At 50.0% G+C, this 18,763-nt stretch overlaps 1 protein-coding gene across 2 annotated transcripts in view; it reads left to right on the top strand.

Annotated features, from left to right (window-relative positions):
• ABCC1 (ATP binding cassette subfamily C member 1 (ABCC1 blood group)) overlaps positions 1-18,763 on the top strand; it is a 136,256-nt gene that overhangs the window by 101,579 nt on the left and 15,914 nt on the right. For both annotated transcript variants that reach the window (XR_014296030.1, XM_082644056.1), the window contains exons 19-22: positions 980-1,163; positions 10,877-10,967; positions 12,817-12,949; positions 16,642-16,849. Coding sequence is in view for 1 of the 2 variants with exons in the window: in XM_082644056.1 (XP_082500182.1) it covers positions 980-1,163; positions 10,877-10,967; positions 12,817-12,949; positions 16,642-16,849 (616 nt within the window). In the remaining variant the exon portion in view is untranslated. The remainder of the gene's footprint in view (positions 1-979; positions 1,164-10,876; positions 10,968-12,816; positions 12,950-16,641; positions 16,850-18,763) is intronic.

Raw genomic sequence — 18,763 nt, 5'->3', positions numbered from 1 at the left:
TTTTTGCTGTTGTCAAAGTAACATATGTCCATAGTAACAAAACCAGAGAATACGAGAGTATATGTAAAGTTAAAAAAATGATTCTCCCTCATCCTGCAGCCCTAGCTCCTCTGTGGAAAGCAGGGGCCAGCAAATCTGGCCTGCTGCCTGTTTCTTGGGCAGCCCACCAGCTAAGAATGGTCTTTACGTTTTTAACTGCTTGGAGAAAACCTGAAGAAAAATATTTTGTGACAGGAAAATTGCATTAAACTTACATATCAGCTTCCATAAATAAAGCATTATTGGATCACAGCCAGCCCTCTGTTTATGTCTTGTGTATGGCTGCCTTCAGACCTGGCAGCGACCAGAGGGCCCATAAAGCTGAAAATATTTACCATTTGACCATTTAAGAAAAAGTTTGCCAACTTGTGTAAACAGTTTGATGAACATCCTCCCAAACTTTGAGATCATTAGATAAAATGTATACACATGTACAAAACTCTGTACTCTTTGGGGAGGGAGAAACTTGAAAAAAATTCAGCTACTGCCTGCACATTTTTTGCAGCAGTGTCATTCTTTTATTCATCTACACATGCATGGTTCCCTCCTTCCCTCTCCTCCAGATCTTTGTTCAAAAATAACCTCCCTCCCCCATAACCCTTGTTAAAATTGCACCGCCCCTAACCACCTCGGTATCCCTTCCCCTTTGCTAACGTGTGCTCACCATCCAGCACACACTGTTTCACTTACGTCGGTCATTTCTCCCCCGACCCTGGAATCTGGGGCAGGAATCTTTGTTTCCCTCCCTGCTGCCCCCCGACCCCAGCTCCCGGCACATGCGTGTTGAATGAAAGCACGTGCGGATTGGAATGCTTATGCACGCTTGCATCCCAGGCGCGTGTCCATCTTAGAGTTGAGATCTGTGTCCAGGTGGGTGGAGGGGGGCGGGGAATTTCCCTCTCGCGCGCATGCGCTGATGTGGCTGTGGCTCTGCCCGCAGACGCGGATCCTGGTCACGCACGGCATCAGCTACCTGCCCCAGGTGGATGTCATCATCGTCATGAGTGGTGGCAAGATCTCCGAGATGGGCTCCTACCAGGAGCTGCTGGCCCGAGACGGGGCCTTTGCCGAGTTCCTGCGCACGTACGCCAGCGCCGAGCAGGAGCAGGGGGAGCCCGACGACGGTAGGACCGCGCGGGGCTCCAGCGCGGGTGGTGCCTTGTCCAGCCCCAGTTGTCCCCTGGAGGTTTCCACCAGCCGCCCTGACAGCTCATCAGGGCATCAGATGGGGGGTTGGGCCAGGCCCCCTGAGGAGCCATCTGGAAGGGCTTTCAGGGCTGAATTGAGAGGGGGCCCCAGTGCTTTATAGCCAGGTCAGCAGAGCTGGACGCAGGTCCGCACACTTTTCTGCGATGAGGCTCTGTGCCTATTGAGTTTCAGGGTCTTGGTGGCAAAAATGGAGGTAGTGATAATTACAGTCTTTCTGGCTCCCAAGAGGCTGTGAGAAGCCAATGGCATTTGTGCCATAATCCAGAACAGATGTGAGGGTCATGAGGCCATACGTGGTGGCAGAGCCTGCAGGCTGGAAGTTGGCAGGACCTGGCTTCGAACCCCAGCTGCTGCTCTTTCCAGCTGCGTGATGTCAGGCCGTTGCTGATAAAGCAGTGTAACAACAGAACCAACCTTCTGGCACTTGGTGTAGAATGAATGTGCTAGATTACTGGAGCCTTTGGCACGGTACCAATGACAGCTGCTGTTATTACTTCCCTGGGAAGCGTGCCCCTCTGATGTCCCCATGCACTTGGCATCTACCAGGTCCAGGTAGACCTGCCCACTTCCCAGCCACCACACCCGCTCTGTCCTCCCAGGTCAGGACTCTGAGAGCAGGGATAGTCCCAGAGGCACGCTTTGAATTCTGGGCTGGGAGCTCATCCTGTCTTTATTTGAAGCAAATGGGGTGAGGCTTCTGAGAATCCTGTTCTCTCTCTTATTAGTTGGTTTAAAATTCAGGGAATTGGTTGGCAGCCTTTCCAGGCTCCCCTGTGTTTATGTCAGATTGGCGTCTGGAATGGATCCTCTGGTGGTCGGTCCTCCTCGGAGCCTCGACCTGAGTTAATACGGAGAGGGAAGAGGTCACCTGATGCCTTTTCTGCTTTGGTTTCAGCTGTTGCTAAAAAGAGTGGAACTAAAGAGAGGTCACCTGTCCTACTCCGATCTCCCTCTTTCAGGAGCTAATTACAGACTCCCTGAGCCTCTGGGGTGTGTTTGTTACATGCTTAGTCCCCAAACAGGTCTCAGATTGGCTCTGCCCCAGGGTGGGGCTGCAGGACTGCCTCTTGCACAACTCCTGTGGACAGAGTTGTCATCGAGGTGTCTGTGATGTAAAGACACACAACAGCGAATGGTTGTTGACTACTTACTGGGGCTTCTGTCCTCGACAGGGGTTATCCTGTTGACTCCTCCTAACAGCTTTTCATGAAAGAGGTAGGAAGTGGTTCCCAGTTCACTGGTGAGGAAGCTGAGGCTTAAGGAAGCTTGTCCCTTCTATGCCTGGGGCAGGCGGGTCCCTGTCCCTGTGAATGGGGCCGATCACTAAGAAAGCTATTTACTATTCATTGATTTAGTCATTCAGTAGATGTTTACTGAGCACCTAATATGTGTTAAGTGATTGTATTATTTTCCTAGGGCTACTGTAACAGAGTACCATCAGCTGAGTAGCTTAAACAACAGAAATGCCGTCTCTCACAGATCTGGAGGCTGGAAGTCTGAGATCAAGGTGTCAGCAGGGTTGGTCCCTTCTGAGGGCTGTGAGGGTTCCATGCCTGTCCCCCAGCTTCTGGTGGTTTGCTGGCAATCTCTGGCATTCCTTGCAGAAGCATCACCCCAGTCTGCCCTCATCTTCACATGGTGTTCTTCTCCTTGTGGTGTGTCTATCTCCAAATCTCCCCTTCTTATGAGGACACCAGTTATATAGGATTAGGGTCCATCCTCATGAGCTCACCTGAACTTATTACATCTACAAAGACCGTATGTCCACGTACAGTCACATTCCGAGGTACTGGAGGTTAGGACTTCAGTATGTGAATTTAGTTGTCGGGGGGGAGTATAATTCAGCCCATAACAGTACCGCTCTAGGTTTTGAGGAGACAGAAGTGAACAAAATATAGGCAAATCCTGCCCTCGTGGAGCTCAGAATCTAGTGGGAGAGAAAGGCAGTAAGCAATCAGCAGATGAAGATGGTGTCACGCAGCATTAAGTGCTGTGAAGGAAAGCACGTAGGGTAATGGGCGGGGGAGTGATAGGGGTTCGGGCAACCCAGGCAGCGTGGTCAGGGAAGCCCTTTGTGGGGAACAGTGTTCTGACACAGGGAACAGCACAGGCCTCAGCCCGGTGTGAGCTTGGTCTGTTCAAGGAACAGAGAAGAGGCCAGTGTGGCCACACCGTGGTGGGCAAGGGACAGGGTGGGAGACGAGGCTGGCAGGGATGTGGGTGGTTACCCTTCGGGGCCTTCAGGGTGAGGAGTTTGGGTTTTGTTCTCAGTGCAGCAGGAAGCCACTGAATGTCACAAAGGGGAGGGCACACAGCGAGAGTGCACACCTTCATTCCTCTATGTTAGAGTTTGTTGGAGTCCTCATAGTTTTTAATAAGTCCCTTATTGAGATATAATTCACACACCATACAGTTCACCCAATTCAATGATTTAAAAAAGAAAAATGCTAGTATTTTATTTGTGCAGCCATCACCACGATCAATTTCAGAACATTTTCACCCCCCTCAAGGAAACCTCATACCCATTGGCAGTCACTCCCCATTTCCTCCCAGCCCTTCAAGTCCTAGGCAACCACTCATCTACTTTCTTTTTTTTTCCTTCTGGTTTTGAGGCATAATTGACAAAGAGCACTGTGTAAATTTGAGGTGTTCGGCATGATGATTTGACTTACTTACATCCTGAAATGACCACAGTAAGTTTAGTGAACATCTGTCATCTCATATAGATACGAAATTAAAGAAATAGAAAAAATTTTTTGCCCTCGTGATGAGAACTCTTAGTACTTACTCTCTTAACAAATTTCATATGTACACACAGCAGTTTTAATTATATTAATCATGTACGTTATATCTCTAGTACTTATTTATCTTATAACTGGCAGTTAGTACCTTTTGGCTACCTTCATCCAATTCCTCCCCCCCCCCAACCTCTGGTGAACACAAATCTGATCTTTTTTTCTCTTGTGGTTTTTTTTGAAGTATAATTTACCTGCAACACTGTGCTAGTTCCTCGTGCACAATATAGTGATTTGATACTTCTATACATCACAAAGCGACCGCCACACAAGTCTGCTTTCTGTATAGATTTGTCTTACTCTGAACATTTCATATAAACAGAATCCTTTAACGTGGTCTTTTGTGACTGGCTTCTCTCACTTAGCCTGATGTTTCCAAGGTCTGTCTGTGGTAGCTTGCATCAGCACTTCATTTCTTCTGATTGTTGAATTGTAGACACACAACGTTTTATTTATTCATTCATCAGCTGATGAGCATTCGAGCTGTTTCCACTTTTTGTCTATTATGAATAGTGCTGCTACAAACCCTAGGGGTTTTAAAAGAAAAGTATTTTCTTTTGCCAGTGCAAGATAGCTGACGCTCCCTCCAGCATTTAAACTCTAGGTTGGAATGAGTTTCTACGTGTTCATGCTCCTGTGGTTGGAAGGTTCTGCTGTAAGTCTAAGCTGCTTTCCTCTTGCTGCAGAGTCTCCTTCCTTGGATTGTCTCTTAGCCCAAGTCAAGCCAAGGTCACACGATGGGTGGTGGCAACTTCAAGATCACTGCATTTCACCGGCCTGCTTGGTGGGCTGCATTTAGGCAAAAATAACCCTCTGTGCTTTCTAAAGTGACGTGTGTGGGTTTATCTGAATCTTTTTCCCAGAATGAGGTCTCTGTCTCCCCTTTCTATCCAGCTGAGCAGGGACTGTCCTTATATCTTGTTGAGTTTTCTCCCTTCCCTTCCTCCCCAGCCACCCGCATATCCAAAGCAGGTTATGCAGAACATGGAATGCTGCCAGTTAAAAAAACTTTTGTGTGTGCACGTCAGCACTTAATTTAGTGGTGAAAATACCATCCACCACCCTAGCTCCACTGTGGGTTTATTTCCCCAATTCAGCCACCCATCCCCAAGCTGGACAGGTCACAGAGGTCTTCTGCCCATGGGTCTAAAAATCAAACGCCCTCCCCGCTTTCTTTCCACCTCTGTGGAGGGGCCCCGGCGATAAGGCTTGGCGTCAGGGTCCAGTCTTGCTCAGCTGTAGTCAACTCTGAGTGCCAGTGACCTTGGATTTGTTTGAACCACATTTTTGGCTCCTTCTAAAGGGAAACTTTTGTTTCCTCATTGGATTAATCAGGTCTTTTTTAGAACACGCAGGCTGAAGGACAAGTGTCTGCTGTGAGGGGATTCTTTCTCCCTGGGATGGGGAATAGGAGCTAGGCTTGGGGTCGGGGGAGACTGAACCCTCCCCAGGGATATGCATGATCCTATTTCTAGGAGACTTTTTGTTTGTTGGTTTTAGTTGCAAAGAGAGTTACAAAGTAGTTCATTAACCTTGTACTTGGAAGGTATAGAACATTTTTATTGTCTCTGGTTTCTTTATTAGGAACCTAAAACCTAGGATGGCGGTTTTCAGTAGAGAACCTTTGTGCCTCCCGGGGACACTTGGCAATGTCTGGAGACATGTTTGGTTGTCACAGTGTGGGTGGAGGGGGACACTCCTGGCATCTAGTCGGGAGAGAGCAGGGATGCTGCTAAACAACCTGCAGTGCACGGGGCAACCCCCGCTGTCCCCCAGGAACGGAGAACCACCCAGCCCACGCTGTCAGTGGAGCCGAGGGTGTGAAAGCCGCTCTGCTTTGACTTCTCTCTGCCCGGGTGCTTCCCTTGTCATCTTGGGAGAAAGACTTTGATTCCAGCGACCTGGCTGCTTTTCAGAACCTTATTGGAGACATCTCTCAACCTTGTCACTCATTTTTTTCCCTTTTTCAGATATTTTGGGGAATTTTTTTTTTACCTGATTGTAAAATCACTATGTGCTCCGTGTAGACAATGGCAAAGTGTAGAAAAGCTCCCAGAACCAGCAAAAAGAACATCCTTCTGCTCTTGCACTGCCCAGAGGGGAACTGCGTTGGCATTTGGCCTCTTTCCCACCTGTCTTTCTAGCCCAGGACCTTTTCCCTGAGAAGAGTACGGTCCTAGGGTGTGCTTTTGTCATCAGTTCTCCTGTCCCTCTTTTGTTTCTTAACGTCAGGTCCCAGCCACCTCACCATGTTGCAGAAGTCTGTTGTAAGCACCGAACAGCAGCTGGAGAGTCTGTCAGACAGATGGCACATTCCTCCCTGCTGTCCTCAGTGTCCGTGTTTCTTCCCCTTTTGAGTCTGAAGAACTTGGAGGGCCGAGGCGGGAGGATAGGGCTGGGTGATGTAGCCGATCGATTCCGTTTTTGGTCAAAAACCAGCCGTTGACTGTAAAGCAGTGACTTGAATTCTTCCCTCAAGGGGGAGGCTTGCCTGCTGGCTCTTGCCCAAGCTGAGTTCCAGAAACTTCTTGAGAATAAACAGTGAGCCTGCGAGGTACCCGCCTTGAGGGTCAGTAGCTGGCTGAACACACGGCCCGGGCAGTGCTTATGTGGTTCAAAGGCTGGGGTGGCGCCTGGCTTACTAGTATCACAGGCCCGTCCCTGGTGCTTACAGGCACTCAAAGAAGAGTCATTGGGTTGCAAGTTTTATGTCTTTGCTTCTTAATTATTTTATAGCACCCTCCCTCTCCCAACCCCCCACCATTCATATTTTCTCCTTACCCTGCTTTATTTTTCTTTGTAGCATTTAAAATTGCCTGACAGTATATTCTGGATCTACTACTTGATTATTTCTTTTTCTCCCTTGGAATTTAAGCTCCATGAAGGTTTTTTGGTCACCTCTGTATCCCCAGGGCTGAGAACAGTGCCTGATGCATAGTGGATACTCAGGAAATGTGTTAAATAAGTGACTGAATGAGTTGCATCTTGATTGTTTAAGGCATGCCCTGTGTAACCATCGGACATTAACACATCTGTGTATATATCCCAGATTGGAAAGAACCATGAGCTGATACTGCCCATTTCTCTCAGGGCTGGTTTAGAAACCATCTTTGTGGGTTCAGGCTAGGAGATGGCACCACTGTGGCCGATATTGTGCCCTTTCTGGCCTTGGAAGGTGGCTCTGCCCATTTACTTGGCCATTCGTTTGTTAATCCGTCCATCTGCTTATCTGCTGTGTGCCACGGGGACATCTGGTACATGAGCCACCATATGAAATGGTGCCCCTTGGATTGTGCAGTGCACATCCTGTACAACCCCACATGGCCATCGGATGCACCAGGTGCTGGGAGTAGAGTGGTAGAGAAGACCTAGGAATGGTCTCAAGAGTTCACAGTATGATGGGGGAGACAAACACTAAATAATCAAGGACATCATCGTGCTAAACACGGTGCTGGAGGCGAGCCTGGGGAGCTGGAAGAACCCTGAGATGGGGTCCCTGTCCCAGCCTGGGGGGTCCAAGATGATATCTAAGCCAAGTCACCTCCTCTTCCCCCTTCTCTCCACGTGGAGCTGGCTCAGAGCAAGGTGTTCGTGTCCTTGAAGAAGCAGAGGCTGTGGGCTGGTGAGAGGCCTGTGCCATCTCCCAGCTGGCACGCCTGCCCTGTGCTCTGTAATACTTTCTCTCTCTCCCTCTGGTGCCCGGAAAACAAGTGTGAAGACAGAAGGTCTGTCTGCATTTTTCTAGCTCTCTTTATGTTTGAACACTTGCAGCTTTTAGAGTAGGGGGCTGGCCCAGGCAGTGTACTTGTCAGGGATGCGCCCAGAACACGTGGGATGGGGAAACCGAGGCACAAATGCAGCAGGTCCCTCAACTGTCCTTGCCCCTCACCCTTAAGGAAAGACATTCATCCAAACCCTCTGGGCATTTAAGTGGGGGAACTCAAGGGTAGGGAGTTTTACCTTGGTACTTAACGCTTTCTTGGGTCTTGTGAATTCCCAGGCACCAATGTGATGGATGAGGAGGAAGGTCAGTGACAGCGAGGTGGAGTTGGCTGTGCTTGCAGAATGAGGCTGCAGATGGGCTTGTCCTGCTGTTGCATGCCTGGGAAGGGACCCTTGAATGTCTGCCTTTCCACCCCTTTCCATCATTCATCCAGCATTTATTGGGCGCCTGCTCTGTGCCTGGCTTTGTGGTTGGCCCTTGGGGATACAGTTCGAATCTCCAGATTTCTTACAGGTCGGCTGAGTGACCTCGGCTAAGCTTTACCATCTTTGCAGGTCAAATGACCATGACCAGCATGCCTTGAAGGAGATCCTGGTTGCGAAATGCCTGGCACACAGTAGGTGGACAATGAATGGTAACAGTTTGATTATAATGACCCCACCCATACCTCCTGGGCATGATCAAGACCCAGGCAGGCCAAGGCAGCACCGGGGTGATGGGTTCCTGATGGAGTAGCTGCAGGTGGCTGGGGCACCGGAGGTGGGATGTTTCTAGAAGAACTTCAGCAGGAAAGGCTGCCCTGGCCCCCTCTGGTGACAGAAAAGTGTGAACCCGCCACCAGAGCAGACCCCTCCCTCTTGTCTTCTGTAACCGGTACGTGTGGCTGAGGGTCCAGAGAGAGGCCCCTTTTGGAAGCCACAGGAGCCAACTCCAGCCAGTTAAACAAGGGTGTTTACAGGCAGCTCAGAAATCAAAGGCAGAACTGAACAAGCAGGACTCAGGCAGTGGGAACTCTGGGCACGAGACTCCTTTAGGACAGAGCAGCTGGACAGATCTTTGGTCCTGAGGCCACCGATGGCTGAAGGTGCCGGGGGGAGGGGTTCTGATAGGCTGGCCTTGGGCAGGTTCCCCCTTGGCTGGGGAGCCTGGGCATCCTGGCAGACAGGCCTGGGAGACTTGGGAGGAGGGGGACTAAGCCCCTGAAAATAATGGGGTGGCAGCACACACGTTTGGTTCCCCTCCTAGGACTCTCGGTCCCTCCCTTGCAGACGAGAATTTTCCAGCTGCCCCAGTTGGCATATCACCTGTGGGCTAACTGGGTGGAGAAGATGAGGAGGCAGCCATGGAGGCCAACGTGGGGGCCTCTACTGTGTGGGAAGCAGGAGGGGGAGGGAAGGTTGGGGCTCCCAGAGGGCCCCTGGGCAGCCGTGCAGGACAGAGGGCTCTCTGAAGCACCCGCCGCAGGACAGGTGTCTCTGGGAGTGTTTTAAAGCATCCCCATCCTGCACAGAGCAAGACAGTCAAGACCGGGCTTGGGCCCCAGTGCTGTGCATGTATATGAGCACTGTCTGCATGTGGCTGCATGGGAAGTCCTGCTTGTTATCACTCTTCTTTTCTGTTTGTTTTAGGGTTTTTTTCCAATTAAAAAAAAAAGGATGCTGATATTTAAAGAAACATTTAAAGCAGTGATTCTCAATCCTGGCTGTGCCCCAGAATTACCTGTGGGACACGTTTAAAAATGCAGATATAACAGTAAGTGCCTCATCAGCATCTTACATTTACCGAGCACCAGGCACAACCTCATTTCGTCCTCCCACTAATGAGGGTGGGTGCTGTTGTTGCTCCCATTTTGCAGATGTGGAAGTTGAGGCTCAGAGGTTCATTGCTTCCGCAGTACCCACAGCTGGGAAGTGAGAGAACACTTCCCACACGTCCCAGCTACCTGACTGTGCTCTCAGCATGGAGGTTGGCCTCCCTGGCAGAGTCAGTGCAGGGACCTGGCTGGCCCAGGGCATCCTGGGTGATTCATTCACAGCCAAGATTGAGAATCACCAGCTCAGAGCTCCTCCCACCAATCCAGGAATGACTCCCAGCCCTGGTTCCCTTCCATCTTCTGTTTCTTCCTGTGGCTGTCGCCTGAGAGAGCCTGCCTTTCTGGGTTCTGCTTTAATTCATGTCATCAGCATGTTCTCAGGGTCACTGCTGGCTGCGTATTTATCCCCTCATATAACGTCTGTCCTGCATCCCCTCCTCTTCCGGGGTCAGTCCTTTGGAGCCCTACCTTATGCTTCTCTCTCCTGCTTTCTCTGTCCTGGCACCAAAGAGTGAGGAAATCAGTGCAAAGTGGGCGGTAATACACGTATCACTGAGTTGTTGGAAGATTAAAGGAGAGACTGTATTTCAACACATAACAGTGGCTGACAATAAATGTTAGCCACCGTTCTTAAGGTGACGGTGATCATTGTTGATGCTGGGCAGATACTTCTGGGATTGGGGCAGATATCCGGCTGGTATGGTGTCCCGTGGTGGCTGTATCAGTTGTTGAAGTGTTGAAATAGTTCCTTATTACTGGAAAAGCAGCCACTGCCCTAGCAGTCCCAGGTACCCCTTACCCTGATCTTCAGGCCCTCCCCTTGATCCGGCAAACAGAGGGTTAACTCTTGGCTGGGGGCATCTGGGACTCTAGTGTCTGATGCCCTTGTCAAAACTGGTTGTCATTTATTTTAGGTTTCACCCCTGCTTGGGATGCTTGGGGACCAGAGGACTGTACCCTTTCCCCCGAATGGTTCACTGTGTCCTGGCTCCATTATCTGAGCTTCACACAGCACAGATGCCATCACCAGAACTGGATTTTACTGGTCGCCTCTGGCACAGGGCACTTGCTCGGGCCCAGGGCCCTTGAGACGGTTGCAAAGCACCATCCCTGCCCCAAGGAAGCTGGCTCCAATATCTCCTGCAGCCCAGCTGGGGAACCTGTCCGTGGCTGCAGCAAAGCAGGTCTTGCTTTCTGAGCTTCCGGGAGGCCAGGTTATCTGCCATCTCCCCGCACAGTGACAGGTTTTGGTGTCCAGCTCTTAAAGCCACGATTCCCCCTCCCCGCTTCTGCCAGGCTTAGCAGGTGTTGGCAGGCCAGGGAAGGAGGTGAAGCAGGTGGAGAACGGCATGCTGGTGACGGACGCTGTGGGGAAGCAACTGCAGAGGTAAGGCGGGGGGTGGGGGTGGGGACACCCTGGGGATTCTCCCGGCACCACGTTTCTGCCCCCTGCCTGGCGTTGGGGGGGGAGAGGAGGGAGAAGGGTGCCCGCGGCAAGGCTCACCTACCAAAAAAGGCCTTCAGCTTCTGCCTCCCTCCCAAGTCCTTGGGGGGGACTTCACTTCCCAGGGAACAGAGGCCCAAAGGGGAAGCCTGGTTCTGTTCCTGTGAGGTGGCATGGCTCACACAGGCCTCACGATTTACCCATCTGTCTGCGCTTCTGACACTCAAGCTCCCTACATGGTGTGTGTGGCTCTTTGCTCAAGTCACACAGAGGGGCCTGGAACGTTCAGGCTTTAAGAAACAGCAGCTGATTCAAAATAGAGTAATAGTGACGGCTGCGTTTTATGCCCTGTTAGGAGCCAGGCACAGTGCCAAGCCCCGTACGGTCTGTGGACCTGGAGGCAGTTACTACCATCTTCCCATTTTACGGATGAACAAACTGAGAGCTGTCCATAGGTCACGCAGCTGCAGAGAAGCTGAGCTTGAATTTGAACTGGAGTTCGGCTTCTGAGCCAATGCTCCTAAGTTCTACACTTCGGTGCTTTAAAGAAGGTTGCTTTTGGTTAGATCATTGGGTATTTGGAGGAGCAGCATTAACTTCCCTGTGCCTCAGTTTCCTCAGTTGTCAAATAGGGTCTTTGGTGCACTCACCTTGTAGGGTTGAAGGAAGGCTTGTGTGATACGCTGCCTGTGAAGCCATCAGCACTCAGTAAATGCCACTCAGTTATTATTTGGGTGAACTGGGACCACCTAGGGTTACTTCTTTTGGGGTGGGGGGATTTCACAGAAATGGGCTGGGAAGGAAATTGGCACAAGCATCTGTGCCCCTCATAACCCTGCCCATGGTCCCCTCCTGGGCCTGGTATCATACACGAGAGGTGGACATACTTTCTTCCTTCTCTGTCCCGGTGGTGAACGCGTGCGCGCGCGTGTGTGTGTGTGTAAAGCACTTAGAACAGGACCAATTAGCTGAGATGAGGCAGGCTCCTGCAGGCTGTCCTGGGACGTAGGGGCAGGTGACTGCGAGAGAGAGCCACGGGTGGACCGAGCAGAAACACACAGAACACTGGGTATTTGTTTTCCATTGCTACATAGCAAAGGATCACAAGCTTAATGGTTTGTCCTCTCAGTTTCTGTGGGTCGAGGCGCCCAGGCACAGCTTAGCTGGCTCCTCTGCTCAGGGTCTCTCACAAGCTGTAACCAAGGCATTGGCCAGGCTGGGGTCTCACCTAAAGGCTGGGCTGGGGAAGGGTCGGCTTCCAAGCTCACGTAGCTGTTGGCAGGGTTCAGTTCCTCAGTTCCTAACTGGCCACAGCCTGGAGCATCCCTCCGTTTCCAGCTCCGTGGGCTTCTCCAACCTCTACACTCGCTTCATCAAGGCATACAAACCAAGAAGGCAGTAGGGTTGACAACCAAGGTGGAAGTCGTACCCCATCCCTTTGCTTGTGTGGGTCTGAGCCGTGTATACACATGCACACGCACACGCACACACACCCATGTCATTCCCCAAGCATACACCTCCTCAGGGAAAGAGAGTGCCCCAGGGAGGAAAGTGCTCTGGATGATGATCTGTCATGATCTGCATACAGCTGGTGAGTACTGGTGGGTAGGAAATGCTTTCTGAATAAAGTCCGCATAAAGGAGCGGTTCTTCCGTGGGGCCCTGGGGCCAGACCCTTCCCCTCTCCGGGTCACCTATGTAAAATCAGAAGGGTGAACTAGTTTGGTGCTTTGGGGGCCCACCTCTGCCCAGGGCCTCCATGCGGTTGACGCCCGTGTGCCTTGCTTCCCCAGACAGCTCAGCAGCTCCTCCTATGGTGGGGACGTCAGCCGGCACCACACCAGCACCGCGGAGCTGCAGAAGCCCAGGCCCGTGGAGGAGGACACCTGGAAGCAGATGGAGGCAGACAAGGCTCAGACTGGGCAGGTGAGGGCGATGGCCCGCGTCGCTGTGCGTCCCTGGAGGCTGGGCCCTGTGCGGAGTGCTGGGGTCGTCTTAATTCACGTTTTCCTCACAAGGAGCCTCGAAAGGTACTGTTTTAAGGGCCGGAAACCAGACCGGAGGGCCTAGATGACTTGCCCCAGGTCACAGCTGATGCGTGACAGAGCTGGGATTTGAACCCGGCACTCAGATTCCAGGGTTGGTATCTGTAGTCTCTGCAGTCCTGACCACCGCCTCCTTTGAGCAACTGGGGCCCTTGTTAGCTGTAGGTGACCCGGACCCCTTAAATCAGGGCTTCCCACCTCACGGGGTTCAGTTGTGTGTGCCTTGGTTTCAGGTCATCACAGACTCAGCCCTATAGAACATTAATTATGTTATGTCAGAAAAAATTGTTTTTCACTTTTTAATTTCTATTTTTGCCCTTATGATTACAGGCAGATCCTGTTTTATCGTGCTTTGCTTTATTGCACTTAACAAATACTGCATTTTTTTTACAAATTGGAGGTTTATGGCAATCCTGCATGGAACCCTGGTGCCATTTTTCCAGCAGCGTTTGCTCACTTTGTGTCTCTTTGCCACATTTGGTAGTTCTTGGAATATTTCACACTTTTTCGTTAGTATTATAATTTGTTGTTATTATTACTATATAAAATATTATATTGGTTATTATTATACAGTATTAACATTATATTATGATATTTGTGATCTGTGATCTTGGATGTTACTACTACAACTCACTGAAGGCCCAGAGGATGGTTAGCATTTTTTAGCAATCAAGTATTTTTTAAATTAAGGTGTGTATATTGTTTTTTTAGACATAATGGTATTGCACACTTAATAGACTACAGTATAGTGTAAACATAACTTTTATATGCACTAGGAAACTGGAAAATTCATGTGACTCACTTTATTGCGACATTTGCTTTATTGCAGTGGTCGGGAACCAAACCCATAATGTCTCTGAGGTGTGCCTGTATGTCAGTGAGAAAGTCTCGGCTGGGGCTTTGTCTTTAATACCTGTCTTAGTCCCTTTGGGCTGCTGTAACAGAAGACCATGGTAGAGGTGGCTTAGAAATGACATACGTTGGGGACTTCCCTGGCAGTCCAGTGGTTAAGACTTCATGTTCCAATGCAGGGGATGTGGGTTCAATCTCTGGTCGGGGAGCTAAGATCCCACAAGCCTCGGGGCCAAAAAACCAAAACGTAAAACAGAAGCAATATTGTAACAAATTCAGTAAAGACTTTAAAAATGTTCCACATCCAAAAAGAAAGAAAGAAAAATGACATACATTTATCGCTCATAATTCTGGATGCTGGCAAGTCAAAAATCATGGCACCAGCAGATGCAGTGTCTAATGAGATCTTCCTGGTTCATAAATGGCCATCTTCTTGCTGTGTCCTCACATGACAGAAGGGATGAGGGAGCTCTCTGGGGCCCCTTTTATAAAGGCACTAATCCCATTTATGAGGACTCCACCCTCATGGCCTAATCACCTCTCAAAGGCCCCACCTCCTAATACTGTCGCATGGAGTGGGGGTGGGGGTGGGATTAGGATTTCAACTTACAAATTCGGGAAGAGACACGAACATTCCATCTATAGCACTAACAGTCACAAACTTCTCTTTGTAACAAGGAGAGCGGGTTTCAAGCTCTTGTTTTACGGTGTTTTTTTATGATCATCTGTTTTGGGCAAGTGTCAATTTTCTGTTTATGATAGTGATGCAAAGTTTATTTTTAAAATTAAAGTGGTCTTTTTTTTTTTTTAATAAGGAGTAGTGTTTTAAAAGTAAGTTTTTAAAAAGTACACAAATAAAAACGAACCTATGAAAGGTGATACAGGAACGAGCAGGGTTGGGGCACTGTTCTCTCAGATCTACCTTGGACACATCCAGAATTTCCTGGGCCCTCTGTTTCCAGCTCCTTACCTCATCTTGGTCACACCTGTGGCTGGGGGCAGAGGTGGCTGTAGGGTGTCTTCCTCCCTTGCTCTTTGTGACCCTCCAGGGAGCCAGAGAAATGACCCAGAATCAAGGACTTGAGAAGGAAGGGCCAGAGGTGCCAGTCCCATTTAATCCTCACTTAATCCCCACACCACCCAGAGCAGGTGGGTCCCGCCAGTATCCGCATTCTACATGCAAGGAAAACCAAGACCTGGGGGCTTGTAACTTGCCGAAGTCTGAACAGGAGCAGAGCTGGGCTTAGCCCACCCCGGTCACTTCTGACTCCCATGCCCACCTTGTTCCTCAGCTCATGAGGAAGCGTCCCAAGTTCTGCAGAGCAACTCGGGGTCAGCAGGCAGCTCAGCTGCATGAGGGGGCCAGGTGGTGAGATAAACACGTTCTTTATTTTTACACCCCCTCCCCACTCTTTCCGTTTGAAAAACAGAGACTTGGAAAGTAAAAATGAGAAGGAAGCACTCAGTTATACCTTGGACCTCTGTTCTTCCACCTGCTTCCTTTTTGTTTGTTTGTTTGTTTTTGCTGTACGCGGGCCTCTCACCACTGTGGCCTCTCCCGTTGCGGAGCACAGGCTCCGGACGCGCAGGCTCAGCGGCCATGGCTCACGGGCCCAGCCGCTCCGCGGCATGTGGGATCTTCCCGGACCGGGGCATGAACCCGTGTCCCCTGCATCGGCAGGCAGACTCTCAACCACTGTGCCACCAGGGAAGCCCTCACCTGCTTCCTTTTAACCAGACTGCACCTCAAACAGATGACGTTTATGACCCAAAATTCAGCATGAAAAGCCTGATGTGACAATGAGCACACACACAGGGAAAGATACCTGGAGTTTGTTGAAACCACACCAAGCGGATTGGGTGTGGGGCTGGCCCAAAGCACATTGTCCCTGCCTGTGGTGTTCAGCCACCCTTTGACTGGCTACATGTAATTACGTAACCCCCATGCTGGGCTCCATAGGGATATAGGAGTGAAAGAAGCCCCCAACTGTCACCTGGTGGAGTTGGGGAATGGGCTGAGCAATGGGAGGCCAGTTGCGATTGGGAGGAATTGGTGTTGGGTGTTCAGAGGACTGGGGGTGGGGGGGATGTGACACTTGGTCGTGGGTGCTAGGCAACACGTCCCATCTTCCCATTTTCTTCAGACTCTCTGATGGCTTCCTGATGGTCCTGGAGTAAAAATCGGAATCCTGGACAGGATCTCTCAGGCCCTGTGTGGTCTGGCCGGTCCCTGTTCTTCAGCCTCATGTTGCTCCAGCCATCCTTTCCTCCTTTCAGGTTCCCTCCTACGTCAAGGCCTTTGCACATGCTGGTCCCTCTGCCTGGAGTGCCTTTTTTTCCATTTTCACCTGGTTAATTCTTTGATGTCCCTTCCTTAGGGAGAACCTCCTCTGATACCTCCCCACCCTGGGTTAGGTCAGGATGCCCAGTTTTATACTCGTATGAAATCATGTACCACTTCCAGCCCTTCTCTGGGATTATGCATTTATCTGGGCAATGATTTGTTGAAAGCCTGTCTTGCCACTTGACTGGAAGCTCCATGAGGGCAGAAACCTTGACTTTGCTGCTGATGACTTCTTTGCCAAAGAACTAAGGGGGAGGGGGTCGTGGGCATTAGCACAGGTTAGGGGGCTGGACCACAGAGCCTGCTGAAGTTCCTGACCTTGGGTGGGCATGGCTGGTGGGTGCATTCTGTAAGATGCCTTCTCTCCCTGGTCTCAGGTCAAGCTCTCCGTGTACTGGGACTACATGAAGGCGATAGGACTTCTCATCTCCTTTCTGAGCATCTTCCTTTTCCTGTGTAACCACGTTGCTTCTCTGGCCTCTAACTATTGGCTCAGTCTCTGGACTGATGACCCCATCGTCAATGGGACCCAGGAGCACACGAAAGTCCGGCTGAGCGTCTATGGAGCCCTGGGCATTTCTCAAGGTGGGCCTCCCTGCCCCCCACCTGCTGTTGGCACTTGGAGCCACTTCTATGTCTTGTTACAGGATTGGGTCCCCCAGCTTGTCAGGGTTTTGCAGACCCACAAACCAAACACACATGAATAGTAACTATCACATAATAGACACTGAGGTATTTGTAGAATGAATGTTTCTCGAATGCTCTGTTTCGTGTGACCCTAGGAGACAGAGGGGAGGGGAGCTCCAGTGTGCCCATTTTACAGATGAGGAAAGTTGAGAAATAGAAGGCGACCAAGGGCCCTTGCCCCTCGTTGTTCTGGCAGGGTGATGGTGTTTCTGTAAAGTCTTGTTTGTGGACTTTTGCCTGCTGCCTAAAGGTGGGAATTAGTTTATCCTAGTGGTTCATAACGCAGGCAGTGTTGTCCTCAGAGGGCATTTAGCAATATCCAGCAGTACTTAGAGTTGTCACAGCTTCAGAGTAGGGGTGGGTACTACTGGCATCTAGAGGCCAGGAATGTTGCTAAACATCCCGCAGTGCACAGCACAGCCTCCACAGCAGAGGATGTTCCAGCCCCAGATGTTAATAGGGAGGAAGTTGAGAAATCCTGCATATATACCCTTCCTGTGGTCCCATGAAGGTACCTAGACACAGCAGCGTTAATAGTCATAGCTAATGTTTACTGAGCACTTACTTGGTGCCTGGTTCTGTTTTAAACACTTTAAGGTGTTTTAATTTATTTTACTTTTGTAGCAATCACATGAGGTAGGAGCTAATGTTTTCCCCATTTTAGAGATGCCAAAACTGAGGCCCAGAGGGGTTAAGTAAGTTGCCCAAAGTCATGAAGCTAATACATGGCACAGCTGGCATTGAGCAAGGCAGAGTGGCTCAGAGCCCATCCTCTTCACCACCACACTACATGGTCCCTGAGCTATGTGTTTATGTGCTCATAAAAATGATGCTTTTATGATAAATAAGTGAATACATTCTGCATGTTGAGCATTTCTTGTGTACCAGGCACATTGCCAGGTGGGCCCTTTATGTTCAGCAGTGCTACAAGATGTGCCATTGTCCCCATTTTACAGTTGAAGAAACTGAGGTGCAGAGAGGTTAAGTGACTTAAGGAAGGTCCCGTGGCTGGTGAGTGGCAGTGATAGGATTTGGCTCCAGAGTCTGTTGTCCTAGCCCCTGCCTCATGGCTTCCTTCTTTGATCGAGGAGATCAAGATCGAAGCCTCTCTATCCCTGTGAAATCACCTCTCTGAACAGAAAGGGTGCCCTACTGTGGCTTGTTTGGAGGGACCATAAATGTCTCTTGATCTCCAAGAGATGGCTTTGAAAAAACCAGAAGAACAGGCATGGAGTTCTTAAATTTCTTAATCCCTAAAACTCCCTCAAAGGGCTAGGGTCTGTGGCCTTCAGATTATAACTAAGAGAAGATAGAGCACAGAGAGGGTGTGATATTGACCTGGACCCACAGCAGCAATGTCTGTTCCAGAGCTGTGCTGTCCAGTATGGTAGCCACCGGCCTCATGTGGCTATTTGAATTTCAGTTCATAAAAATTAAATAAAATTAAGATTCAGTTATAGACTTACACTAGCCATATGACAAATGCTTAATAGTCCCATGTCGCTAGTGGCTACCACATGGGACAGCACAGATTCATACCATTTCCATTATCGCAGAAAGTTCTGTTGTACAGCGCTGGTCTAGAGGATGTGGCATACAGATGAAGAGCGTGACGCTGGAGCAGGCTGCTGCCGTTGGAACCCCAGCTCTGCTTCTGATTGGCTGAGTCTATTGAGGGCAAAGGAATTCACCTATCTGAGCTTCAATTTCCTTACCTCTGTGGCATGAGTACTAATAGAACTTATACAGGGTCCTCATCAGGATTAGATGCATGTAAAACTCACACAGTGAGGGTTGTGCATACTAAGTGCT

This window comes from Mesoplodon mirus, assembly GCF_964341445.2.
Source record: "Mesoplodon mirus genome assembly, chromosome: 15".
Classification (NCBI taxonomy): Eukaryota; Metazoa; Chordata; class Mammalia; order Artiodactyla; family Ziphiidae; genus Mesoplodon; species Mesoplodon mirus.
This window is presented reverse-complemented; position numbering and strand designations above follow the sequence as displayed.